At 40.9% G+C, this 27001-nt stretch overlaps 1 protein-coding gene across 14 annotated transcripts in view; it reads left to right on the top strand.

Annotated features, from left to right (window-relative positions):
• The window catches only part of ank1a (ankyrin 1, erythrocytic a), a 100998-nt gene that overhangs the window by 46150 nt on the left and 27847 nt on the right, over positions 1-27001 (top strand). For 8 of the 14 annotated variants that reach the window (XM_081610670.1, XM_081610669.1, XM_081610665.1 and 5 more), the window contains 30 exons: positions 9328-9429; positions 12093-12191; positions 13114-13212; positions 13476-13574; positions 13749-13934; positions 14031-14129; positions 14223-14321; positions 14409-14507; positions 14591-14788; positions 15621-15719; positions 15813-15911; positions 16018-16116; positions 16326-16523; positions 16628-16726; positions 16806-16904; positions 16993-17190; positions 17286-17384; positions 18058-18156; positions 18355-18453; positions 18536-18628; positions 18742-18814; positions 18918-18938; positions 21853-21973; positions 22159-22237; positions 22822-22937; positions 23040-23264; positions 23567-23721; positions 23822-24033; positions 26437-26641; positions 26819-26915. In XM_081610670.1, coding sequence (XP_081466796.1) covers positions 9328-9429; positions 12093-12191; positions 13114-13212; positions 13476-13574; positions 13749-13934; positions 14031-14129; positions 14223-14321; positions 14409-14507; positions 14591-14788; positions 15621-15719; positions 15813-15911; positions 16018-16116; positions 16326-16523; positions 16628-16726; positions 16806-16904; positions 16993-17190; positions 17286-17384; positions 18058-18156; positions 18355-18453; positions 18536-18628; positions 18742-18814; positions 18918-18938; positions 21853-21973; positions 22159-22237; positions 22822-22937; positions 23040-23264; positions 23567-23721; positions 23822-24033; positions 26437-26641; positions 26819-26915 — 3665 coding nt within the window. Of the gene's footprint in view, positions 1-610; positions 1488-9327; positions 9430-11724; positions 11956-12092; positions 12192-13113; positions 13213-13475; positions 13575-13748; positions 13935-14030; positions 14130-14222; positions 14322-14408; positions 14508-14590; positions 14789-15620; positions 15720-15812; positions 15912-16017; positions 16117-16325; positions 16524-16627; positions 16727-16805; positions 16905-16992; positions 17191-17285; positions 17385-18057; positions 18157-18354; positions 18454-18535; positions 18629-18741; positions 18815-18917; positions 18939-21852; positions 21974-22158; positions 22238-22821; positions 22938-23039; positions 23265-23566; positions 23722-23821; positions 24034-26436; positions 26642-26818; positions 26916-27001 lie in introns of those variants that run through there. The other 6 variants (XM_081610671.1, XM_008418615.3, XM_081610667.1 and 3 more) reach the window with 6 other exon arrangements.

The raw sequence follows: 27001 nt of genomic DNA, 5'->3' as shown, positions 1-27001 counted from the left end.
ACACCTCTGCCACAGTTGTGCTGAGCACCTTCACACTCAGTGATGCTAAGCAAGGTTTTGGTTTCTAGACTTCTCATAAGACTCTTGCTGATGCTAATTGAAGTAGTCAGGGTACTGAGCCAGAACCTCCTTTTATTTTAGCATTAGATTCATTCAACTTCCAGAACAGCAGTCACAACAAAGTCTTTCAAGAAACAAAATAAGTACATTCTGAGGCTAGCTCTGCGTTAGCTTTAGGGTATCCTTCCATGTTGTGTTGTGAGTTGAGTTCATCTCAACAGGGTCGGTGAAAGGACATTTTTGACATGATTTTCTTTCCCTTTCACTGAGGACCACAGGATAATTTGTCATCTCTTCATGCACATTAGTGTCCACGGTACCCTGCTCCTCACTCTTTCTTTGCTGAGCTCTCATCACTCTCCAGACTAAGTGCTGTGGACAGGACAGTCGTCCCCACGTGATGTTTTCGCTCAGGTCACGGCCTAGTGGCATTGAGTAGTGTATAGCTTTCTTTTTTGGTTTTCCCCCCCCCCCTCCTTTCTCTCTCCTGCTAGCATTTATCTCTCTGCATGGTTTTGGCAGCGATGTGCTTTTCCCAGCATTTAGCCAGGAGAGGGAGAGCGGAGGGGAGAACCAGAGAAAAGGGGCCTTTTCAAGCGAGGAATGACGGACGGTTTATTAAAAGAGGCAGGGCCTTTTGAGAGGCTTCCCCCCACCCCGTCCATACCCCATGTGTCTGGCCTATTGTAACTGGGCGGTGGCAGGAACCCCCCACCACCACCACCACTGCTAGGCGCTTTGTCACTGTAAGTCACCTCACTGACTGAAGCAGAGCCGCTCGGTTAAAAAGAAGGAAGAAGAAAAAAAAAAAAAACCACACCCATTCGCCACAGTAACTCTTCACCATTCTGGTGCGACCTGGTCCGTGGAAAAAATGGATTGTCTGGCTGTCACAAAACATACAGGAGACACAGAGATGGGCGTGACGCACTGGGAAGGAGGGACAGGAGAGAGGAGGGAGAAAGTTAAGAGGGACGTGGAGGTGGAAGAAAGGTAGAAGAGGAAGAAAGAGCAGGGAAAAACTTTTAGGTGAACGAGTAAATATTTTTAAAAAAATAGCAAAGAAGAGGCATGGATGTCTTCAGGACCTCATCGGGAGACCTGCTTGTTTTTAAGCTGTGTGTTAAATGTGTGTCTTTAGATACAGGCAACATTCCTCTAGAGATAAACCCCTGGGCCCCCATCCACTGAGCCCCCACCCTCTCCTGTCTCTCCACCCACCGTGCCTAGTCAAGTGTGTGTGTGTTTGTCTGGCCGTGAATGTGTATGTGTGTGTGTTTATGGTGGACGGGGGTCTGCGTGTCCTGTATCGCAGCACTCGCAAGGGGCCACAGAAAAGACAGCTGTGTTTCTGAGAGAAACAGAAAACTTAAGGAAGGGACAGTGGAGGGCCAACAGGGATGCCAGTCAAGACCGTCACTTTTGGAGTGAGTACCGCACACTCTGCCATCCGCCGCCTCATGCTCCTCTTCTTCCAGCCTGACTCAACCTCCTCTTACTTTCTCACTCGTTTGTGCTGTGCAACTCTCTCCAGCTCTAATCTCTTCTTTCTTACTTGTTTTCAGAATATTTTAACCTTCTTTTCTCAGATTTACTGCACATGTAGCCATCTCTGTGTTGGTAATTAACCTTTTCTAACTTCCAAGCTCAAATTTGTTTCTCTGTTTTCTTGCTCTCTAATATTTAAATGATAATGCATTGCTATCGACTCATTATGCACTTGGTTACTATTCAAGACATGGCCTACGTCTGTTTGTGCTCAGTTTGCAAAAAGCCATTTTTGTTTGCCCTCTGTCCACAATAGCCATTCTGGAGACTTTTCAGCTTGTTCTTGTTTTCAGTCATAAATTAGCATCTGAACATGGCGCCTGTCAATATGCTGCGTGTTTAGGCACATTTTAGTAGAAGCTTCTCAGTGGGGCTGGTTCCTTGGGAGGATCCTGTGGCGCATGTGCATCAAAGATTAGTGTAAGTGCGTCTACATTTGGGTGTTTATCGTGGCGTGTTTTGCTCTTTAATCTTGTTTTTGGCTTCATTCGGACGTCTGTTTGATGTTCAGATTGAATGATGTCAGCCAGGATTAGCTGTGGTAAGCAAACGGGAGGTCAACAAAATGATCACTGGGTCAGTTAATGAGACGTTTCCAGTTCAAAGAGTACAGACTGTTTGACTTGCTGAGCCCAAGCAAAATAGGGTGGATACCTACAAGGGTCCAGTGTTTATTTTGTGTCTTTGATAATACAGGGGAGGATTCATCAGGTTTTACAGTGATGCTCATGATGCAACTCCTGGAAATACTTTTGTCTGAAGATAAATGTCATTCAGTTTAGTCAGCTCTGAACCCTGTTTTCCCTATTTTTGGCAAATAGGAAAAAGTAAGCAGAAAAAAATACAGTAGGAAACAATTAAGCTTCCTTAAGACTAACTTTATGAGCTCAACAAGATTTGTTCCTTTGTACCTCATGGATTTTAGGAGTGTCGATGTACCACCAAACACAGAGAAATAAGGCAGATTGCTACCAAATTTTGACTCAAATTGTTGGATGAAAAACAGACAATGTTTTCGCAATAAATGGTATTCCTGTTTTAGAAAGAAAAAAATCACAGTTTTAAGATGTAGGTTTGAAATAGTAGCAAAATGGATGGAATAAACTGAGTTTGTTAGACCCAGGAGATTTCAGGGAAAGAAGTACCAGATTTTCTGTATCATTCTCTGCATTCAACCTTTTCACCTCCATCTATAGTCTAATAAAGTAGCTGCTACATCTAGGAAATATTCATGGTATGGAAAAACATGGATGAAACAGCAAAAAATATATTTAGCTTGACATGATGACTTTAGTGTTGTTTGCTTTAGCCCCAAATTGTTCCCAACACTACAATATTTAGATTTAAAATTAATTTCCACTAAGAAGTTTGTTTTATTACTTGTCTTTTTCATTTATTTTCTGGAACAGTGCAAATTGAATATCAACTGATTTAAGAAAAAAAAATTTTTCTTTACCTTTCATTAATAAATTCATGTTCAATTGTTTATACCCTTTTCCAAAATAACTGAAAAAAATCTTGGGCAATACAGCAAACAAACCCTTCTTTTAATTGTTGACACGCCGTTTGCATGTTTCCATGGGTCTCTGGATGATTTATCTTTGGTGATGAACTCGACGTGACCTAATTTTTAGCTCCCTTCACAGGTTTTCCATCGGATTCAAGTCGCGACTCTGGTTTGGTCGCTCAAGAAGTAAATTTTATTTCCTTCCAGAAGTACCTTTCATGTAAAGGAAAATATAACTATACGCTATAAACTTAACTCTACTAAAATATTTAAAAAAATTTAACTTACCTGCATACATGGAACATTTCAGCAACAACCTAACCCTAACCCCTATTAACATGAACGAAGATTTTAATTATTCTAAATGACCAAAATCACAAAATATTTCTTATATATACCAAGCTTATTGAATGAAATAATTTTACAATTTTTTTCTTAAAAATAAAGCATGTGACACTTATAATACTCTTTTTTTATTTAGCTTTGTCAGATTAAAGTCTCTTTTGAAAGCATATCAGGAATATATGTCAACACTATGAAATATAAAATATTGACAAACATTTTTGTTCTGTGTTTTTAGCAACTCCAAAAATAAATTATATATAAATGTATGGAACTTCCCCTCATATTAGAGTTCAAGTAGTATGGTATTTAAGGTTCATATTCGTTTGAATGGATCTTTTTAAAAAAATATATGTATTTCACACTGCATGCAGCACGTAGAACAAAGAAGAATAACAAATGACTTACAGTTGTGTAACTGTGCAGCAGAGCATCATTTGTTTACCATATCTTTATCCTATTCTTATAAGTCTAGCCCAACGCTATCTTCAGCCTACGGCTCTCACCCTCTTTGTCATTCACAAAAGATCACAATAACCGTAACAATAATACCCATGACAATCTCATCTTGAGGCGCAGAGGCTGCAGCAGGGCCAGTCATAAAGAGACAATCTGTAGGCAAGGCAGAGACAAACAGTGGGCTAAGAGTGGGGGTCCCCAGGAGTGTGAGAAAGTAAATACTGAAAGTGGGACACTCCACAGACGAACGGTCAGACAGATGAGGCTCGAGGTGGAATCTTTAGCAGCTCCGTCCTCATTCACTGTGTCCATGTCTGAGCATCCCCACTGACACTTTTACACTAAATACATCTCTGTTGCTGCAAACAGGCTGCTGCCAACTCCTCAACAAGCTGCAGGGGCTGCAAGCAGTAAAAATAGAGGAAAATCTATTTTAGGGCTAAAAAGAGCAAGTCAGCAGAGAGAAAAACGATGAAATGGTTATTAAGCTCTCTGCTGGCTTTACCATAGCCGGCATTTTGTGTTGCCCTTTATGAAAAAAACTTGAACGTTAGTCTAAAACAGATCTAGATATTGAGTAATGGGAGGTTTAAATAGAAAACATTACGTAGGCAGTGTGAGCCTGGAGAGTTTTTTACATTTTTTTATTTTTTTTTTAAGTCTAATAAAGTTTTGCAAGAAAAGCAACACTTGTCCTAGCCGAACATGTGTAGACTCCTTATTTTCCTCGTTTTGCTGCGATTGCACTTTAACTATTCATGATTTGCACCTGGTGCTGCATCAGCAAATTTCCAGGTTTATTTATATGTTTTTATGCGTGGGTGTCTGTATGTGAGTGTTTGTGTGTGTGTCCACAAAGGAAGGACGTCTTTAGTTGGAACCTGTTTGCTAATTTTAAAAGAAATCCTCATCTTTCAACTCCAGTTTTGATCACTTGTTTGGTTTGTTGCTAGTCTAACCAGCATTCAGGTGAAACGTTCCAAACTTTTCATTTAAGTTGCATCAGAAACAATATTGCTGGGCCTGTATTTGCCCAGCAAGGGATGTGAAACAGATTAAGGATCAAATCCTCATTAAATGCTGGAGAAAGAGCCGGTTGCATTAAAGAAGTTATTCAATAAATGGTTTAAAAATGCTCTTTTGGTTCACAAAGTTCTAGTTTGTAATGTAAGATCAAGTTGCTGCGAGATAGTGAACATCTGCTTTCAGCTGTGTAAGTGTTCTCATTCATCATATTTCTACCCCTCACACATTAACACACACACACACACACACACTGAGGCTGACTCATTCACATCTGCTTCAGAACTCTCTTGATTGTGAATGGAAATCAGCATCATAAAAAAATATATATATATTTTTTTGTCTTGTTCGTCTGGAGCACTGATTGCTCCATGTGCATGCATACACACACATGCATCTTTTTGAACACTGCAGTGCACTAGTGGGTGATGTCATTCTGTCTGCTGCAACACCAGCAGAGGAAGCTGAGCAGGAGAAATAATAACGTAAGAGACACGAAGGTGGAAAAGCGAACAGACGTAACAGAAGAAAAAAAAAATAACGAGTGTTGGGAGGATTTGCTGTGATGGATGACGCTGAGAGATTAATTTCGATTGATAATTTTGAGCTTCATTATGAGAAGCTGTGCACCAGTCTTAGCCTGAGGACAGCTGCACATTGTGAGCCATTGTGTTTTGATGCTACCCGTGTTAACCAAAAAACGCTTCTGCGCAGGCTATTGTCTGCTCTTTCAACTCTGAACAGTGTGATTAATGTGCTTGCTTGGTTCTGCTCAGTCCAGAAGGCTCAAGCTCAACCACTTTCCGTGGGAGATATGGAAAAGGAGGGAGGCGTCATTCATTTAAATCCAATTCAGCTAAATGTACCTGAGGAGTTGCTTCATCACGCATTCCTGTCGTCTCTTTATACAGAGCATGCTAGCTGCACCTGTTTATGTGTGAGCCCGGGGATGGGTGTGGTTCTCCTGAATCTTTATCTCGCCGCACCACGCGCTCCCTCCTTGACGTCAGCTGGTAATCACACAAACGCATGAAAATGCAGAAGTGCGCAGTAGGAAATCCTTGCCGTGAAGGGAAATTCTTCCTGCAGGGCTTTGAGAATGAGTTGCTGCTGTTGTGTAGACATCTGCAGACTGTAAAGGGGCTCACATTGAGGTCAGCATGGAGTTAGGTACGCTCCAATTTCTCACAAGAGCATCTATACTGTGTGAAGTTCTTTTCTTCAGCAGTTTGCTGTTTCTGTAGTGAACAAAATGTTTTGGATGTTGACAGGGTTAGCAAGAACCAAATATAACAAAAACACAAAAGCTTTGCAAACAATTTGCAAGTTTTACATTAACAAGAGGATTTGGACATTGCGACAAAGGACATTAGTCTGCCGTGTGTGTTTGTGTGGCAACTCTGCACTGGTCAGTTATTGACCCATGCAATAACTGCACACAAATAAAACAGTCTGATATCCTTCCTGCACTTCCTCCATTATCTAGACCTGTTTTGCCCAGTATTTGTTGTAATATTGCATATTTCCCAACCTGGCCATAATCTTCTTGTGCAATTTCACTCTGAAACCGTTCTCACTTCCAACAGAGACTGAGCTTTCTCCACTTGACTTAGATTGTGTTTGGTAGCTTTTTCTACTGGGCCAATTAGCAAACAGAAGGAGAAGTTGTACACGATGACGTTGATTTTCTGAGCTGCTTTAGAATTGTAGTCTGCCAGTAGTTTAAGGTCTGGCAGTGGAGGAAGTGAACGAAGCCATTCAATCTACGTTGGTCACGCTTCCACTTAAACAGACGCCTCATTCGGATCGGCACTCCTTTATTGTCAGTGGAGGATTAAACTGGCACATTTTTCACTTCAACACAGTCCACGCATCCAGAAAGAAATCGCTTCTCAACATTTGAGAGTCCAGACCTTCTGGAAGAAGCAAAGTGTAGCACAAGGCTCTGGTTTTTACCAGGCTGCATATTTTCATGTGCATAATATAAATTAAACCAATATTTAATTTACATGAAATTAAACCGGGAGGAGGCCTCGGGGAAGACCCAGGACACGCTGGAGGGACTATGTCTCTTGGCTGGCCTGGGAACGCCTTGGGATTCCTCCGGAGGAGCTGGAAGAAGTGGCTGAGGAGAGGGAAGTCTGGGCCTCCCTTCTGAAGCTGCTGCCCCCGCGACCCGACCCCGGATAAGCGGAAGAAAATGGATGGATGGATGGAAATTAAATATTGGTTGTTGTGTTATTGAAGTCCTACTACTCTGATTCTAGAGAAGGTTTGGAGTTTTCAAAATGTTCATCTGCTGAATGTGGCACAGAGATATACGATGTTGCTGCCATAGTTATTGTAATGTGAGCATCCAAATACAGGATGAGAGCAGGCAGGATAATGTCTTATAGTAAAAATTAAACAACAAAATAACAATTTGACCAAAGAGCATGATAAGGGATGACTGAAAACAACATGCTCAAAAAAGAAAGCAGTGATGACTGACAGAGGCGAGACTAGCTGAAGGGCTGTAGCTTTTTAGGGACAGTAGAAAACCTGAAGGCACAAAAGGAGACCCATCAAAACAACCATGAAGAAAATAACAAGTCCCAGTTGTTAGGACAGCTGTCCTTGTAGCTGCACACTGCTTGTCAGTTGACTGAAACAAGGCTCCCACACTTTCAAAGATCAACAATCTCAACTATTTGGAAATGTTTCCCAGACAGCATTGTACTGTTTTAACTCTACCGCTGGCAAGCTGTGAGCTGCCTGTTGGTTCAGACGACAGAGCATCAGCTGCCTGTGTATCCAGGCAGCTGATATCAAGTCATTATAGCTGTGTCACTCTAGAAAGAGAAAAAAGTTTATGTAGGCCACTAAGTTTCGTGGGTGCCCACATTTTTGCAAAGTCCAATCAAAATCAAAATGTTGAAAAAGTGATTATAGTCTGATTAATTAAAAGTTATTATTTTATTTTCCCAAGCTGGGGTATTTTTACTCAGAGTTATCACACATCTATCCCTGCTGGTAAACGTCAATATCAAAACTCTCAAGAGTTAATTCAGATGTGTTTTTTTTTTTTTGTTGGATCAAAATAAGATGTTCATGTCATGTGTGTGTGTGCTTCTGGGTTGTTTGCAAAGAAATAATAAAAAAAAAAAACGACATTAGAGAAATAATTCTCTTAAAACCTTAGGACTTTGCACAGAGAAGTCTGAACAGGATTTTGCAGTTCATCTTGTGAGTTCATGCTTTGCCACTGTATAAATTTCAACATGAACACAGACTTGTCAGATGTTGTTTTGGTGTCACAACCAGCTGGAAGCAACTTTTGAAACTTTTCAGTTTTTTTTGCCAACAGAGTCCCTTATTTTGAAAGTGATCTCTCTCTTTGCACAGTTTTGTGTGACTGGTGTCCCGCTGAGGGTGGGTTGTGTCATTTGTTGCTATGCCTCTTCTCCTGGCATGCGGATCCTTTCTGTTTTTTCACCAAAGCCCCCCGACCCCCCCTCTCTCTCTCTCGCTTTCTTTTTCTCTCTCAACCAACAGCACTGTCACAACAGTATGCTACAAAGCATAAAGCACCGTGTTTTGCAGCATTTTGAGAGGTCTGCACAGTGAATGAATCCATTATTTGCATATATGTGCAAACATGCAACTGCAACCTCTTCCTGTTGAGCATTTTGAGAAATCTGGTTGGATGGAGTGATGCGGGGAAGTACAGTGAGAGTGGATATTATGTGAATGAAAGGAAAACGTCCAGGTTTTAACGCAGATACTCCCTGTCATTTTCCTCCCAGTTGCTCTCCAGAACTGCTTCTCGCTCTTTCTCTCCTCTCGTTTTGCTTACCCCCACCCCACCCCAGAGCCGCTTGAGTGATCCCGTTCCAGCGGCACTCCTGCCTGCCTGGGAGAGGCATGAAGCCCTCAGACACAGACAAAACACAGACACAAACACTAGGCGTGCAATGTGCCGGGCCCTGAGCCGGGACCCACTGAACCCTCATCGCTCTGCCCCTCTCTTTTTCTTTTAAAGCATCGTCGTTGTATTTACGTTACATTTCCTCATTATGTGAGTGGCTGATAATATTGGGGGGACAATTGGAAGTTTCTGCTGCAATTCCTCAGTCAGATGCTTGTCAGACCTTCAGACTCCAAACTGCAGAAGCAGATTTTCAACCTGCAATCAAAAGTTGATTGAGGGAGGAGAAAAATGAGGGAAAAATTGGCAGACAAGTGTTGACTTTGTGTGATCCCTGGTGATTTAATTGTTGTTTTGTTTGAAAATATTAACCAATCACTCTCCTTTTCTATTTCCCTTTCTTTTCCTTTACGTGTCTCTCACTTTTTCTGAAACCCATCGTTCCCTCCTGTTTTTCCCATCCTTTTTTCTACTCCTTCAGGCAGATGCTGGCAACAGTTTTCTCCGAGCGGCTCGATCTGGCAACCTGGACAAGGCCTTGGAACATATAAAAAATGGCATTGATATCAATACAGCCAATCAGGTGAGAGAGAGAGAGCTAATGTTCCCCAGACTAATTTAGTCTCCAGCAAACTGAACTGATCATCTGGTCATTTTCTTTATATTTCACTGTATTTTCGTAGGGTTTTATTCAAATTAATTTTTGTGTTGTAAAAATTACTTCAAAAAATATTGCCACCAAAAAATAAAAGTTGAGATTTGTTTTGAGCATTTATTACCTCACAATTACTGCAATATTTTATTTTCCTCTGTCTACAGATCGGCTTTCAAGCAGATTAGATTTGGCCTAATATGGGAAATTAGATTCTAATCTATCTAAAAACATTGGAAATAAAATAAATAGTAAAATATATGCACTTGGGATGCTTTGAAGCAACGTGAGCAGTAATATTGCTTCATCCAGAAAACAAAACAGAACCAAGTTGTTCATACAAATTATGCCCATTAACCTTGGGAGTGTTGCTGACCCATGCTGCTCAGTTATGTAGAGAGACCAGCATTATCAACAGATAATCCTGGATTATCTGTTGATAAAAGCAAAATTATTTCACCATGATTACACTTTATAACTTTTGTTAAACCACTCTAAATAAGAAGGCAAACAACTGTAACATCTTAATTATTTTGAAGACTATGAGATATGTTCTAGATCATATGTTAACAATACATAATCACCATAATGATAATAATAATAATAATCTATATCTAAACTAAACACTATAAATTATTCCATTGTTACCAGTTTAAATCCTTAAATATCCCGTTCCATTAGCTTTCACTTTGTCTCCACACAGCTGATCGTACCGTCTATGAATTTGAATATAATCTCTCTGAAACCTTGCAACATTCAGCATGAATAAACTGGTTTTTAATGCTGTGTTTGAAAACCAAAATACTAATAACTTTGCTATACAGTTTAAAGACAATATGGACTGTGGAGTCGCTGAAATTGGGAATGAAAAAGTTGGGAATATTTGTGTTCAAATGTTTAGCTCCTTCCCACCTCAAAACCTCACTTGTGGCTCATCTGCTTATAGCACCTTCTTCTCCCTCCCAGGACCTTTTTGTGTTGTTATTTCCTGTAGTAGAAATGATGGGTGTAAAAAAATGGCCCAAGAAAACTACTTTAGTCCCAATAAACGCTTCTGCAGTAAAAACACACATTTAACAATGAAACAATTCCCTGTGTTATCTTGTCGCATTCAATAATTTTTATATAAGTCATAAAAACAGGCAGATCAGGCTTTTTTTATGATTCATTACTTGCACTTGTATCTTCTGTATTTGTATTTCTGTGTGTGTTTTAATTGCTCAGCATGCATGGACTGAGCGTCGTGCCTATTTGCTCACCTCATGCATGCTCTGTTAATCTGACAATCGCTTCTTTAAGGGGAAAGCCACTGTTCAGTGTGCTAATAAATGGTGCAAAGGATTCCCATTGCTGCATCTCCTCCATCCTGCCTCCTTTACTCTGACAGTTGTTCCCTGAGTGTCCAGGAAGGGGCAGCATTACAGATGCCCTTGGGCTCCTAAAAACTTTGCCTGTCCTCAGTTTAATTTTACTCTCTTCAACCTTTGGTCCAAGACGGCAATTATAAAAGATCCTCAACAGATTCCACATGAATACAAAAATATAAATGGAAAGTGACTCAATTCTGTGTGGGATTTGTAGAGAGCTCATTGATTAACACTACAGATAGATTTTTTTTAAAAAACGGTCCGATGACAGACTGTTTTTGATTCGAATATTCTTGAGTGATATTTTATTTACAATGTGTTCTTATCAGCCACCTTGTTGTTTTGTTTGGTGTAAATTGTACCTGAGTTGAAGTGATAATTCTCATAGTTTTACAGTATTGCAATTGAAGTTTTTTATTTATAGAAAACTAAGTCAAAATCAGATAAAATGTAAAATGTGGATCACGTTTTCTGATTTTGGTTTGATATGCATCAATAATTACATTCATGCAAAGATATTTCTGAAAAAAAAACAGCATATTATCACTTCGCCTCCGTTGTGAAGTTTGTTTATACATTGGGGTTGTTTTCTGGTCTGAGTAGACGCCTCCTACTCTTATCACCAGCACACATCCTCACTCCTTCACCGTGTTTTCTCCACACTCTCTCCTCTTGGTTCTCATGCTCACCTCAGTTTATTGTTTCTGCTTTTTTTTTTTTTTTTACCCTTCATCTTTACTTTCTGTTCCTTCTCTCTCCTCTGTATCCAGTAGAGTGATGGTGTGCTGTGGTCTCCCCACTCAGAGGAATAATATCAGTGGTGTGGGAAAGGTCCAACCTCACATGTCCTGTGCGGCTGAAGGTAGGCTGTGTGAGGTTAGACCTATCCCACACGGCTCGTATTCTTCCCAGCCATGAGGCCAGCGGCCTGCCATCCCCTCCCCTCTCTTCCCTCCTCCTATAACCGCCACTAAGCGAATGAAAAGAAGTCCTCGTCTTGATTTTCATTCCTGTAGACATCGTTTTTGATGATAACCTCTCCGAGTCTGGCATATTGCATGCTGTTCAGTAAATACGCTTGGTGTGTTTGGTGAGTGACGACATTACTGTGACTTCAAACCACTCGTTTCAGCTGGCATGGCGCTCGTGTGCTTCTGTGTTCCCAACGTGTGTGCATGGTTGGTGTAGGACTCTCCAGTATCAGGTCTGCTCTTCTCTCTCTCTCAGAATGGGCTCAACGGGCTGCATCTGGCCTCCAAAGAAGGCCACGTCAAAATGGTGCTGGAGTTGCTTCACAACGGAATCACACTGGAGACCACCACAAAGGTGAGGTATCATGCAAAGGGAGAAACGCACCAGCTGGAATTGTGCCCACGAGGTAGTCTGCGCTACCGTTTATGTTTTAAATAAAGAGAAAATCCCCCACAGAAAGAAACATATGTGATGTGCTTCACCTGTACAGGAATAATCTGACCTATCCCACATGGCTTTGCAAAAGATCTGGTTAAGTCAGTCCTCATTGAATTCTTTTGTGCTTACTGGGTCATCATAAGAGACTGCAACAAGCATTTGGCTCATTTTCACTCTGTAATTCAACTTCCATCTAAACTATTAAGGAATATGCATAATCAGGCACAAGCTCAAACAACCAACCGTCACCTTTCTTTGCTTTTTTTCTTGTATGTCTATTCTATTCTATTCTATTCTATTCTATTCTATTCTATTCTATTCTATTCTATTCTGTATGTGATTTACTTACATGAGCTTCCTGAATAATCAGACGACTCCAGCTCTATTTTTCTGATTAATTTTGTTGTAGCACAGAGATTTTATCTGCAGATCAACTGCTCTAAAAAAAAAAAAAACAAGATGGCTATGTCACAACAAAAATAATTCAGTAGAAAACTGTTCATGACTGGGACTGAGTGCATCAAAAGCAATAGAGATCCTTCAAAGACTTCACCAAGCTTTATGTTCAACAAAATTCATTTCGTTTTAGTGTTTTGGCAGAATACAAAAAAGGACGACAGAAGGACTTTATCAGATGTGAAGAAAACTTTTCAGTTATTCAAACCTTGCATGTCGAACGTTTAGAAATTGTTGCTTTAGTTGCATATGGTTTAACAGTGTCTTGTTTAAATATGAATTTGTGTTGTTCCAAAAAAAATATCAAAGCTTTGCAAAAGAAATACAGATCTCTGCACCTCACTTGTAGGTAATTATGCCGTATTTGCTTGTGTTTGAGCAGAAAGGGAACACCGCCCTCCACATTGCAGCTCTGGCAGGGCAGGAGCAGGTGGTCACAGAGCTGGTAAACTATGGGGCCAATGTCAACGCTCAGTCCCAGGTGAGAGCTGCTCTCACTACAGACGTCCCATGATTCACCGAGGCTGCTTCCCAGTCCTCACTATGTGAATTTAGCCGCTGTAGCAACTACTGCAAATCCATCTGTTAAAATTCATCTCTGTTTGTCTGATATTTCTGTGTGTTTGTGTTTCCTCTTTGTGTGCATCCTGGTTTGTGCATCTGTGATTTGGCTTTGCTGTGTGTGGTCTTGTATGTGTGCGTGTGTGTGTATGTCTGTGTGTCTCGTGTGTCTTTCTGAGACAGAAAGGTTTCACTCCACTCTACATGGCAGCACAAGAAAACCATCTAGAGGTTGTGAAGTTTCTCCTGGAGAATGGAGCCAATCAGAGCATTCCAACAGAGGTACCAAAGAACCGAGAGAGAAAGAGAGACGGCTTTTAAAGGGTTCCACCCTTTGCTGATCCACACTCTCTGTGTTTTCCATTCTGCTTTGTTTTCACGAGCCTCTCTTCTTGAATCGGTCCGTTTTCGGCTTCATGAGTCAGCCCCCTCCTGACTCTCTCCCTTGTGCTGCAGGATGGGTTCACGCCGCTCGCCGTGGCTCTTCAGCAGGGGCATGAGAATGTCGTAGCTCTGCTCATCAACTACGGCACCAAGGGAAAGGTCCGGCTCCCTGCACTGCATATTGCAGCACGAAATGACGACACACGCACAGCTGCGGTGCTTTTGCAGAATGACCCTAACCCCGACGTCCTCAGCAAGGTTTGTGGCCAGGCCAAAAGCAGTGTTTGCTGTCTTTCCGTGTGTTTTTTCTTCCCATAAAATGCAGAAGTGGTAATGTTGAAATGCATGTTGCAGACTGGATTCACACCCCTCCACATTGCTGCACATTATGAAAACTTGAACGTGGCACAACTGCTGCTTAATCGAGGAGCAAATGTAAACTTCACTCCAAAAGTAAGAATCACCAAATACAAGGAAAGGTATCCTTATATTTGTTCTAATTTTTGCTCTCGGTGTTGGTTTGAGCTCGTCTCTGTGTTTCTGCAGAACGGCATCACCCCTCTGCACATTGCTTCCAGACGAGGGAATGTGATCATGGTCCGACTTCTGCTGGACCGGGGGGCCCAGATTGATGCCAAGACCAAGGTAAGACCAAAAGCTGCCTGATTTTAAGCCCCCGTATTCTAATTCCACAGATCACCGACTAAATCATTAACAATCCACTGTTTTCAGGATGAGTTGACTCCTTTGCATTGCGCTGCCAGAAACGGCCACGTCAGAATAATAGAGATCCTGCTGGACCACGGGGCTCCAATCCAGGCGAAGACAAAGGTAAGAAGAAACAATTGTTAAGCCTTATTTTCACATTTGAATAAATAAGTAAACCTGTTTTTTTGCTGTTTTTTTTTTTTCAGAATGGCCTGTCACCAATCCACATGGCAGCACAAGGGGACCACATGGACTGCGTCAAGCAGCTCCTGCAATACAACGCAGAGATTGATGATATAACACTGGACCACCTCACTCCGCTGCATGTGGCAGCACACTGCGGGCACCACCGCATGGCCAAAGTACTGCTGGACAAAGGAGCGAAACCCAACTCGAGGGCTCTGGTTAGAGATATATCATTATTTTAAATTCCATTGAAGTGATGAACTGTACCAGTGCATTTTAAAAAATATTCACAACCTTTGAAATTTTCTCGCTTTGAGATTTGTATCATAGATCAGATCAGATGCAAACGAAACTGGAAAGAAAAATCTGGAAAGTGTGCCACTTGTTTACTCTGATCTGAATAAAATACTAACAAAACATTCGGCTTCAGACTTTAACCTCTACGGTAAATAGAGCCCACCTGTGTGTAATTTAATCTCTGAATAAATCCAGATGTTCTGTGAAGGCCTTAGAGGTTTGTCGGAGGACAATAGAGATTGAACAGCATGAGGCGGACATGTCGTACTGCTAAGCTGACCGGGAAAAGAGAGCAACAATTAGAGAAGCAGTCAGAATACTTTATGGTGACACTGGAGGAGCTGTGGAGATTCAAAGCTCAGGTGGGAGAGTGTGTAGGAACCGTTATGACTCTCTATCTCTATGGAGGCCCACAGCACAATGCTGTGGTGATGCCGTTCTTTTATGGAACTCTGGAATTTGACCAGAGTTGTCCGGGACGATTGCTGGAGGTAAACACAGGGCAGTTGTAAAAAAAACAAAAACAAAAGGGAAGTTGACCTTTGATTGGGACAATGGCACAAATCATTTTCATTTGCTACAATGGATAATTCACGTTCAAGGAATAAATCCACAAATTTTAAACTGATGTTTACAGACACTCCTCTCGCTGAGCTTGAGTTGCTTTTACCGTACAGTCCAAACGTTTCTGTCTCTGCAGGAGCAAAGCTGCTGTCCAATAATAATAAGTAACTGTTGTTGTTGTTGTTACAGAATGGCTTCACTCCTCTGCACATCGCCTGCAAAAAGAACCACATGCGTGTGATGGACCTCCTGCTCAAACAGTCAGCATCACTAGAAGCTGTGACTGAAGTAAGAGTTCAAGATTATTTATCTCAAAGTGTTTAAATGTTTCCATAAGTTTGTATTCAAATGCTCTTTTGCTCTGATTCTGTTTTAAAACAGTCAGGCCTTACCCCCTTACATGTTGCATCCTTTATGGGTCATCTCAATATTGTGAAGATCCTCCTCCAGAAGGGAGCTTCTCCCAGCGCCTCAAACGTGGTGTGTAGCTTAAAGTTATTTTACAACCAGCTTAAAGAGCCGGCTCTCATGTTTGAAATGCTGGTGTTGAATCTAACATGTTTTTTTGTTTTGTTTCTGCAAACAGAAAGTGGAGACTCCGCTCCATATGGCATCTCGGGCTGGTCACTTTGAAGTGGCAGAGTTTTTACTGGAGAACTCAGCTCCAGTGGATGCCAAGGCAAAGGTGGATTAAAACAAACAATACGTACAAAGACTGACTCATTTTGAATTTGGTTTATCAGAACCAATACACTGAAGCAGATCTTATTATTATTCTAACCTCGCCTACCACTTTTTGTTCAATTACACAAAGTCAGATCGTTTATAGTGGAATATATAAAGGTTTTCAGTAAACATGCTATTCTTCCTGATTGCTTGCCTCTCCCTCAACAGGACGATCAAACGCCTCTGCACTGTGCTGCTCGGATGGGTCACAAAGAGCTGGTGAAGCTTCTGCTTGACCACAAAGCTAACCCCAACTCCACTACTACAGCTGGACACACGCCTCTGCACATCGCTGCCCGGGAAGGTCACGTTCAAACTGTACGCATCCTGCTGGACATGGAGGCCCAACAGACCAAAATGACCAAAGTAAAAGAAAATATTCTGGTGACGTTTTGTTATATAGCCAGTCTTAGCTGGGATTATGAACTTAATCTAATGCTGTGTCCGCTCACCTTTTTGTGCTTTTGTAGAAAGGCTTCACTCCACTGCATGTAGCCTCCAAGTACGGGAAAGTGGACGTGGCAGAGCTGCTGCTTGAGCGAGGAGCCAACCCTAACGCTGCTGGAAAGGTGAGGGGAACCAAAAACTTCCAGGAACCTGGATGAATAAAACGTTTCCTTCGGTAAATCCCTGATCTTGTTTTAACAGAATGGTCTGACCCCGCTGCATGTTGCTGTACATCACAACAACCTGGATGTTGTTAACTTGCTTGTCAGCAAAGGAGGGTCACCACATAGCGCTGCCAGGGTAACACAAAATGGGTCTTAAGCCATAAAATGATTATAATCTACACATATTCCTTAAAAAAAAAAAACGCCTCCTTTCTGCTGTCCAGAATGGCTACACTGCCCTCCACATTGCATCCAAGCAGAACCAGGTGGAGGTGGCCAACAGCCTGCTGCAGTACGGAGCTTCAGCCAACGCTGAGTCACTGCAGGGCGTCACTCCGCTCCACCTCGCCTCGCAGGAGGGAAGGCCTGACATGGTTTCCCTGCTCATCTCCAAACAGGCCAACGTCAACCTGGGCAACAAGGTAAGAGGAGACGGATAGCGCGTCCAACTGAAAGGTTGGGATTTTGTTGTTGACGCTTTAATTTGATGAATTTGTATTTTTATTCTTGAATTCAGAGTGGATTAACACCGTTGCACCTGGTGGCACAGGAGGGACATGTAGGCATTGCTGATATCCTAGTGAAGCAGGGAGCTTCGGTCTACGCTGCCACACGGGTGAGACTCCTTCATTTCTGTTTCTTACAACAGGGGTCAGCAGCTCTTAGAGTCCAAAGAACCAATATTTGCTCTCGCTAATACTAAGCAAAACTTTCCCAGAGAGACAAATCCTTCTTGGACCTTAGAGAATAGTAAATCTATGATGTAAGGGCTATAAATAAGTGTCTTTGCTTTGGGATGTGTTTGAACAACCACAATTTGGAGACACTTTTAATCATTTATATGAAAAATATTACATTTCTTTAGTAAAATTGGAACATCTGAGTTAACTTGTGTGGAAAATAAAAAGGCAGATAAAGTTGGTTTCCTGCCTTTTAAACTTTCAAGACAAGAGCTCTGCCCAACACTGTCAGCTGTCTACTGAGCAATGAAGCACCATTGACATGCAGGTAAAAAGCTGAAACATCCTATTTTGCTGAAGGTGGAATAAAATGCTCGCTGTCTAAAATACATTTTAGTAAGCCATGCACACACAAATATAGACTGATTTGTGTTTAAACTGTGTCATGCAAGCTGTGACCACGTGGCTCCGTTAGCTTACAGCAGACATACAGTCCCAACCTCTAACAGGAATGAGACTCTGATCATTCAACTACACTCTGGATTTAGTGAATTCCTCAGAGTGATTACATCATACAGAGTTTTCAATGGGTTTTTTTCCTCTTGACAGATGGGCTACACCCCTCTGCATGTAGCGTGTCATTACGGTAACATCAAGATGGTGAAGTTCCTCTTGCAGCAGCAGGCCAATGTTAACAGCAAAACAAGGGTGAGTTTTTACACCATCGACACCTGAAAAACCTCCAACAACCAATTCAGGGTTGGATCTTAGAACTAAACTACAGAGTGCTGAAAGGGGCTGCATAGTTGTTTCTTAGTCACACCCATCTTATTAGATGTTAGACCTGCATTAAAAAGAGATAAATATGCATTGTATACTTTATTGAACCTTTTGTCTCCCTTGCAGCTTGGCTACACTCCTCTGCATCAGGCAGCGCAGCAAGGACACACAGACATTGTGACTTTATTGCTTAAACATGGTGCCCAACCCAATGAGATCACTACTGTGAGTTTGAGTGCAAACTGTTTTCCTCCTGCTAATTATTTTTTCTTCTCTGATGCAATCTTCTTTCTTTTTTTTTATACAGCATGGCATGTCAGCGCTGGCCATTGCGAAAAGGCTGGGATACATCTCTGTTATCGATGTCCTGAAGCTCGTCACTGAGGAGACTGTTTCTATGGTGTGGAGTTTAGAAGTGTCAATGTTTTTCCAGTGTTACAGTTGTGCAGAAACACAGAGCTTTTTCCTGTATTGCTGTCATATCTGACTCTGGTTTCTTTCTCTGCTCTGCAGACGACAACAGAGAAACATCGCATGAGTTTTCCGGAAACTGTGGATGAGATATTAGATGTGTCTGAGGATGAAGGTACAACATTAAAACATCACCTTAAAACAGCGGGAGCTCAGGGTGTTTGAAATATAAGAATATCATTTTTTTTCCAACTCTTTTTGCCCTTTGCTCTTTTTAGGAATTGCACAGCTAACGTTAGGTATGAACGTCTACTTCTTTTTTTTTTTTTGCAGCATTCAGAGTGTTTCGTAAAGTTCTGTGTGGCTCCATTTCAAGCTCTCGTCATCTTTGTTCCCCTTCCTTTCTCTCTCAGTCTGTCTGTAGTGGTGCTCATTGTGGTAGCTCTGGTTTCTCATTGGCATGCACCCATGGCACCCATGTCTGTGATCTCTTTACGCCCCTTCAATAACACCCTCATTCTCTAACTCTCCAGGTGTAACTTTTTTGCCCGTCCATTGTTTTGTAAACGTCACAGATACCTGCTCTGTGACATGTAACCATTCCTAGTGGATTGGTGTTGTCTGTTTTGGGAGCAGTGCTTTGCCGTGTGTGTTGTACAATGTTGGTTTCTGTATGTTTTACTATTTTGACTGTTTTGTGTGTTCTTCTGATCAAACAAGCTGTTGAGTCTAAAAATGTATAAAGAAAACAGATGAAGGATGTTGTAATCTTGGTTGCCATATTTAGCAGCCAATGAGGCACTGAGAAGTTTTATCTTGAGAAATGATCACGCAGACAAATCATTGTTCATAGACATTTTCTGAACTCTGGTCAACAAAATATTTTCCATTCATGCTTTAATCAATGTTTTCTCAATACACACAACTGTTTTAAGTAAAAGGATTAACCAAAAAAGATAAAAGCTTGGCCAAACCTGTGTCGACCTTTAACAGACATACATATTTATGCTAAGTACTCTTTTACCGACAAATCTTTCTTCTGACTGGAAGCAACATAGATGTTTTGGAGAGGCCCAGTCAGAGTATAGACTTCAATCTGAAGAAAAATCTTAGCTAAAGATTAGGGTGATGGAAAGGAAGCCCTCCAACCTCACAGATCTGGAGTTCATCAGCAAAGATAAACTCTCACAATACGAATGGAAACACACAAAAGACTGATTGGCAATACCATTAATAATTTGTCTACTATATTCAAGAGGAGTATAGTTATGCTGAAATGCTAGGCTAACATTAGCATGTTTTCCCTTTGTTTTGATAAAACCTGTTGATAATTCATAACATATTTCAAAGCATTTCCAGTCGATAATGTGAGAAAAGAAGTTGTTCTTCTGCTTTGTCAACTTTCCTTTGCAATAATTAAATGTTATGTACAAGTTTATTATCTCTCCTACACACAGAACAATGTTTACTGAACATAGCAAGTCTACACAGATTCTTTCAGTCAGAAAATTAAGTAGCACAACTCTAAGAATCCACATTTACTGCACATACACACCGCCACCACTGAAGTAATGCAGGTGCTACTCAAATATCACAACAAAGACCCATAATAAAATTAATTTAATTCATGCTACGCTGAGCAGAAACTCTATCTCCACTGATTTAACTCTCCTCTGGTGCAGTAAAACACTGTGAACAACAATACTTGCATAACACAGTTAAAGGATGTCAAAACACTTTGTTGTTCAGCAAAATGTGAGAGAATGGTGTGACAACAGCTTTACAGTGTTAGGGAATACCCGGATTATTTAGATCAACAAAGCAATGTTACACAAGCGCAGCCTATAAATACAGTTTTGCAAATCGCACAGACAAAAATAGAGTAGAAATCAAACTCTGCCATACAAACAGTGGCTGGGTAGCTCACTGGAAGCCAATGCTTGAAGCTGACATACATGACAAAGGACCAACAACAAGTAGGACGGTGAGTTTACGCAGACGAAACATCGGACGATTTAAAAGTGCCTTGATCAGGACCTGACACCTGAGCTGGGATCAAGACATCCCTTGTTGGACTTGGTTTGATTGTCCTATTTGGAGATGGACATAGAGAGAGATCAAAACTGAGGCACTATTCACTGAACATGATCAGGTGTGCAGAAGCACAGCGTCAAATCGATGCCGTTACTTTATTATTATTTTCATTTTTTTTAATGAAAAAGACATCATGTATATCAGTTTAGAAGGGATCTGTTTTTGGTCTATTCACAGTTAAGATTGTATTTATGTTTCCATGTAGTGGCTAAAAATCATGCATGGTAGTTTGATTTTACAATGCTGTTGACAGTAATGTCTCGGCATATTATAATTTTATATTTTTAGTCCCCTGATAGTTCAATGAGCAGATCGTCTCTAAATATAGAAAGTAGCTCTTTTGCAGTCTTAAAGATACAAATCCAGAATGGTAGAGTGATAGCAGCATATATTACGAAGCGCCTGCTTTCTAGCATACGATCAAATTTTAGCAGAGGACGTAGAGGACTTGAGCTGACTCGTGATGCTGCGGACAGTGCAGACACGCGCTCATGTAAAAATCCGACACGGAAGCTTACTTTTTCTTTTGCTGCTGGTTATCCATTGCTGTTTTTCTCCTCTGTTCTGGGGTAAATAACTAAACCCCAAATCGCCTCACAAGATGTTATTCAGATTCATGTGTTGTACTCAGAGATGCTCTTTGTGCTGTGGATTACTAAAATCCCAATGAGGTAAATCAGCATCTATAGTTTACATATGGCACAACATTTTTGTTTTAAGATTTTTCAGTTGCATTTCAAGAAGTCCTTTGTGTGTCTAAAACTCATTTTTGAGCCGTCCTCTGTGATTTTGTCATCATATCCAGGAGTTTTTTGCTTTAAATGTCTCAGCAAGCTGAGATCAAAACTGTGATTTGTAGTGTTGCTCATAACCTCATCTATTTGTTGTTTTCTTCTGTGGAAGCAGCGACACAAGTTCGGTGTGAAAACAAACACGGTCATTAGTGTCTCCTGTCATCAGTCTAATCTCTAAATATCACAGCCATCATTTTGGGTGTCATGCTGTCTAACCCCTCTAACAGCTCGTTAACAGTCTTGTTTTCTTTCTCTCTTTCTCCTGTGCTGTGTCACCAACCTGACCACGATCTGTTCGCTCTCTTTGGCATGTTGTTCTCTGAAGGAGAGGAGCTCTTGGGGACAGAAGGGGCCAGGTACATGAAGATGGATGACATGAAAGACCATGATGACGATTTCCTCTCCCCCAAGAAATCACTGGAGTACGAGAGAGGGCTGGGCACAGCGTAAGGGGGGCTGGGAGGGGGAGCAGGGTAGCGAGCCAAAGCCAGTAGTCATGAGCCAATAGCCGGATGGGGAATAAGGGGTGCTCCACAGACATAAATAAACCCCGGGACGATTGCTTGGGAGGAGCAGAGATGTGAAGAAGTGTTTTTAGTCTCACTTCTTTTTTCTTCCTTTCTCACAACAGGAATTACTCACCGGCCATTCCCAGGATTCCCCGTGTTTCCCCGGAGAATGTAAATCTGCCAGAACATGAAATGGATCAGGTACTGCAAAGGCCAGAGTCAGAAATGCAGCAAACTGAAAATATCACATCAGAGTTTCAGGGATTTTTTTTTTGCAGTCATGTGGTCAAATCTGAAGTTTTCTGACTGTGACTCGCTTTATTTCTAAGGCGTCCTTAACGAGGACATGCAGTTTGGTAGTAGTGCTTTTTATTGTCTTCATTTTAATTTAGAACATCAGAAGGTATTCAAATTTTAAAAGTTGACAAGTTTTATATAAATGGAGTTATTCTCTCTCTTCAAAAAGATTTTTGATGAAAACTATGTTTAATAGTTCCTGAAAGCTTGTTACTTTGAAAAGGTACAAACATACAAATGTTCAAATACACACAAACGTGCTTCTGACAAGTAAGGTTAATCAGACCTCATTCTTATTTCTTGCATGTGACTGAATGGTCGTCATCCATAGTAAATTTAACACTGAAGTTGGTTACAGATGCATTCATTTACGTCACTTCGTCAATGATTTCTGCTAGGAATGATGTAGGAAAGCTACACATTTGGTTTTGTATGGCATTATACAAAGCAGATATTTACGAACGATTTCTGTTTTCTGTATTATTTAGCAACACACACCACTTCCACTGCCCAAAGAGTACGACGAGGACTCACTGATTCCCAGTAGTCCAGCAACTGAGACGTCTGACAATGTCAGCCCTGTCGCCAGTCCCATCCACACAGGGTCAGGACAGCCACAGCAGAAGCCGACACATTTTATCCCCTGACTTCTGTTCTTCTGCTTTTTCATCCTGTCATTGTTTTTTTTTTTTCTTCCTTGCAACAGATTCCTGGTCAGCTTTATGGTGGATGCTCGAGGCGGTTCAATGCGAGGCAGCAGGCATAATGGTCTGCGTGTCATCATACCTCCACGGACGTGTGCGGCACCCACTCGCATTACCTGCCGCCTGGTGAAGCCGCAGAAGCTGACCAGCCCCCCTCCTCTGGTGGAGGGAGAGGGGCTGGCCAGCAGGATCATTTCCCTGGGTCCAGCTGGGATGCAGTTTCTGGGGTGAGCCGACCACAGTTCTGCTATTCTCTTGAAAGGGGGGGTATTTTGTAAAATCAACATGTTTGAACTTTACGTCTGTGTGCTGGAATGAGCAGGAGCTTCTTTAAGAGACAGAGACCCAATTTCAAAGCTCATATTAAATCGCAATGTCAAATTTCTTTTAAGCCATGTTTGGTATATAACAACTGAAGGGAACATAGTTACTTGATTTTGTTATGAAATGGCACCATGTGCCTCAGTTCTTTTATGTGTTTAGTCGCTTTATGTCTATAGATTCTGATCCACTTCCGTTTGCATGGCAGACCGGTGATTGTGGAAATTCCCCACTTTGCTGCTCTGGGTCGTGGAGACCGAGAGCTTGTTGTGCTCAGGAGCGAGAACGGATCCGTCTGGAAGGAGCACCGCAACCGCTACGGTGACGAGGTGCTGGAAACCATCCTGAATGGGATGGATGAGGGTGAGTTGAAGTCCATCACGGTTCATTTTAAACTGAGAACCAGATACTCTCCAGTTGGTTTTACGTTTTCAGAAACAAAACCCTTGCTTCTTCACCACAGAACTAGAAAGTCAAGAGGAACTCAGCAAGAAGCGAATCCGCCGCATCATCTCTACTGACTTCCCTCTTTACTTCGCTGTTGTGTCAAGAGTCCAACAAGAGAGTGACCTGATTGGTCCAGAGGGAGGTTCACTTACCAGTAAACTAGTGCCGATGGTGCAGGCCACGTTCCCAGAGACGGCAGTCACAAAAAGAGTCCGCCTCGGACTGCAGGTGAGATGGGATGATGAGGAGGAAGGAGAGGAGAGGAGAAACGGAGTCGTTAATCCCTGAAAAAAAGCATGCTGAATTTACTTTGATTCATCATGAAGTCATGTCACATGTGCTAAGCTTGTTATGTTGCTTTTAAGAATCCTAGAGGACCTTTTTTGTCTTTTTTTTTCATTTATCATTTTGCATGCACCTGTCACCTTTATTGCAACCCTGGACTGCCTTTTTAGTGTTGAGATTTTATTTTCTTTATTTTATTCTATTACTAATGTATTTATGTCACCTACAAACTCTGTATATCAAATATTTAACACATTCATTGGAAATGCCTAAGGATTTATATCTGTTCGCTTTTTTTGTTGACTGGAAAGACTTTGAATGTATTTTTCAGTTTTAAATGTGCTTGAATGTTTTCATCCTAAAAGAAAAGAAGTGTTTTGCTGCACAAAAAGGTTTTTAACCCAGTTTTCTTGCTCAACAGTTTTCTTAATAGCCAAACTTTTGATATCAATTAAACACAACAGAAGAAAATATTTTTTTTCTAAAAGCACTTCAGACAATAGCAAAATCCAATTGTTTTCTCTATTGAGGCCTTCACTTTTACTTTGCCCTCATTGTTTGTTTGTTCTGGATATGATTTCTAAGGTAAATCGACAGAATTAAATTATATAAATCTAAGATTAAATTTAAAGTTTGGAATTAGATCTTGTTAAACATTTAGCTGTAAATCTTAATCCTATTTTAGTGCAGTTATCATTGACAGGATATTTTTTTGTTTTCATTTTGAAAATGTATCTAGAGTTGTAGTTGAAAAAATTAATTATGCTTCTAAGGTTTTACACATTAGGCCAATAACAATAATAATTATTGCTTTATCCTGACCTTCCTGAATTGTTTCATTGGGATCTGACTTATCTGACAGTACTGGTGTGAACTGTTCATCCATTTGGGCTTCAGGTGTTAAAAATTACATTGCGGCATTTTCTTCTTTTCTTTTCCACCCATTCCCTTGTAGATTCATTGCTGTGTTTACCTCCTAGTTATGCTGCATGACACAGTTTAATCCAAGCTTTGACTCTCTTGATATTTTGGCTACAGAGTTCCTTTTCAAATGAACAATTCTTGTGGAGGCAACCCGAGTCCGTTTCATCACCCTCTGCCAACTTGTTTGACAGTCAATACGTTCTGTTTGTGCTGATATTGGTTTTCAAAAATCATCATGGCAAAATCTTTCTATTTCTGTTTTGTTCTTTGCGTAGTTTGTTTCAGAAACTCAGATTAAGATATATAAGTTTAAGCTTTACTGCCAGCCGAGTTTAAGGATCTTTTAACATTTCTTCTATTTTGTTTAATCGTCTTTAAACCTTTAACAATATGCATCTAGAAAACCCTGAGATACATCTTCATTTATTTTATTGCATAGATACAAGTTAAGTATTCTTCAAAGTGCACTGTAATGGAGGATAAGTGATGTTCTCCTCTGCAAATAAGTTTTGATTTGATGGACTCAAAATTATTTGAAAGTGGCTTTACAATCTATTTCAAATTAACATAATTGACAGATTTAGTCTTTAGCAGTAACTGAGTGCTTTCTCCGAAACTATGACCTGAAAAACTAATTATATAAATAATGGTGAAAAAGCTTATTGTGACATATGTTGCTGTTTATTTGACAATATATAAGGACAGTATGATTTTTTTATTTTTTCTAAAGCCTAAAACAGGTTTGATTATTAAATTAAATATTTTTATTCCTTAGTAGCTTTTTACCATCTGGCAGAAACTTGAAAAGACCAAAACAACAAGTAAAAATAAAATAAACTGACTACTGTGTGTTTTGGATCAACATATTTCAACACATTTCACTCTACGTAAAGATAAATATGCCTTACAGACATTATGGTCATTTTGTAACCTCATACTTAAGATACTGAATGTAACAGGATACAAACAAAAGAGATTGTGAAATTATCTTTTTTTTATTAAAAAAAAACAATTTGAATCATTTCAATATTTTTAGTCTCCATTTATTTAACTAAGATACTATTGTAGAGAACTTAGGTCTGAGAAACCAAGTTGCCTTAATTGCTGATATCGTTTTTGTATTAATGATTGTAAAAGCTTCCTGTTAACACCCACTGTTACAATAAAAAACACTTTTATACGCATACATCCAGTTTGTGTCACTTTTATTTTTCCCTGAAAAAATAAGCTATTTTTAATTAGTGCATCTTCATTGTTCTCTCCTGTTTCATCATCCCTGATTTTTTTGGTCATCCATCCATGAGCTTCCTCTTCTGTGATCCCTTTTTGATTTAATTCATTTCATATAATCACTATTTTCTCACACGTTTTCCAACCTGTGGCCCTGGTGCGTCTCCCCGCCCCTGTCGTTTACCACCTCAGGCCCAGCCAGTTCCAGATGAGCTGGTTGCAAAACTGCTGGGTAACCAGGCAAACTTTAGCCCTGTAGTCACTGTGGAGCCTCGGCGGCGCAAGTTTCATCGCCCCATTGGCCTGCGCATACCCCTGCCTCCGTCCTGGAGGGAGAGTCCCCGGGACTCAGGCGAAGGCGACACCACCAGTCTGCGTCTGCTCTGCTCTGTTATAGGTACTGCATGCCTAAACTGTGAGGTGTCTGTGTTCATGGGACCAGATTGCTATAATAAAAAGGAAAACTTTCATTCAACATGGTTACTGGCGTAAAAGATGTTGATTATCATTAGACATCCCTCCTCCTACCTCTGATCACTGAGTTTCCCGTTTCCCCACGCTGTGTGACTGCCAGGTGGAACAGCCCCGGCCCAATGGGAAGATATTACTGGCACCACCAAGCTCCTCTACGCTAGTGACTGCGCCAGCTTTACCACTAATGTTTCTGCACGGTACGTTCAGCTGGATACTTTATCAAATACAAACAGAAGAGTATGATACTGTTGAAAATAAAACACCTGGAAGCCACTTTTCTTAT

The sequence above is a fragment of the Poecilia reticulata genome, chromosome 9, assembly GCF_904066995.2.
Source record: "Poecilia reticulata chromosome 9, P_reticulata-male-v2, whole genome shotgun sequence".
Taxonomy (NCBI): Eukaryota; Metazoa; Chordata; class Actinopteri; order Cyprinodontiformes; family Poeciliidae; genus Poecilia; species Poecilia reticulata.
The sequence above is the reverse complement of the archived record's forward strand: the minus strand, read 5'-3'. Positions and strand labels throughout refer to the sequence as shown.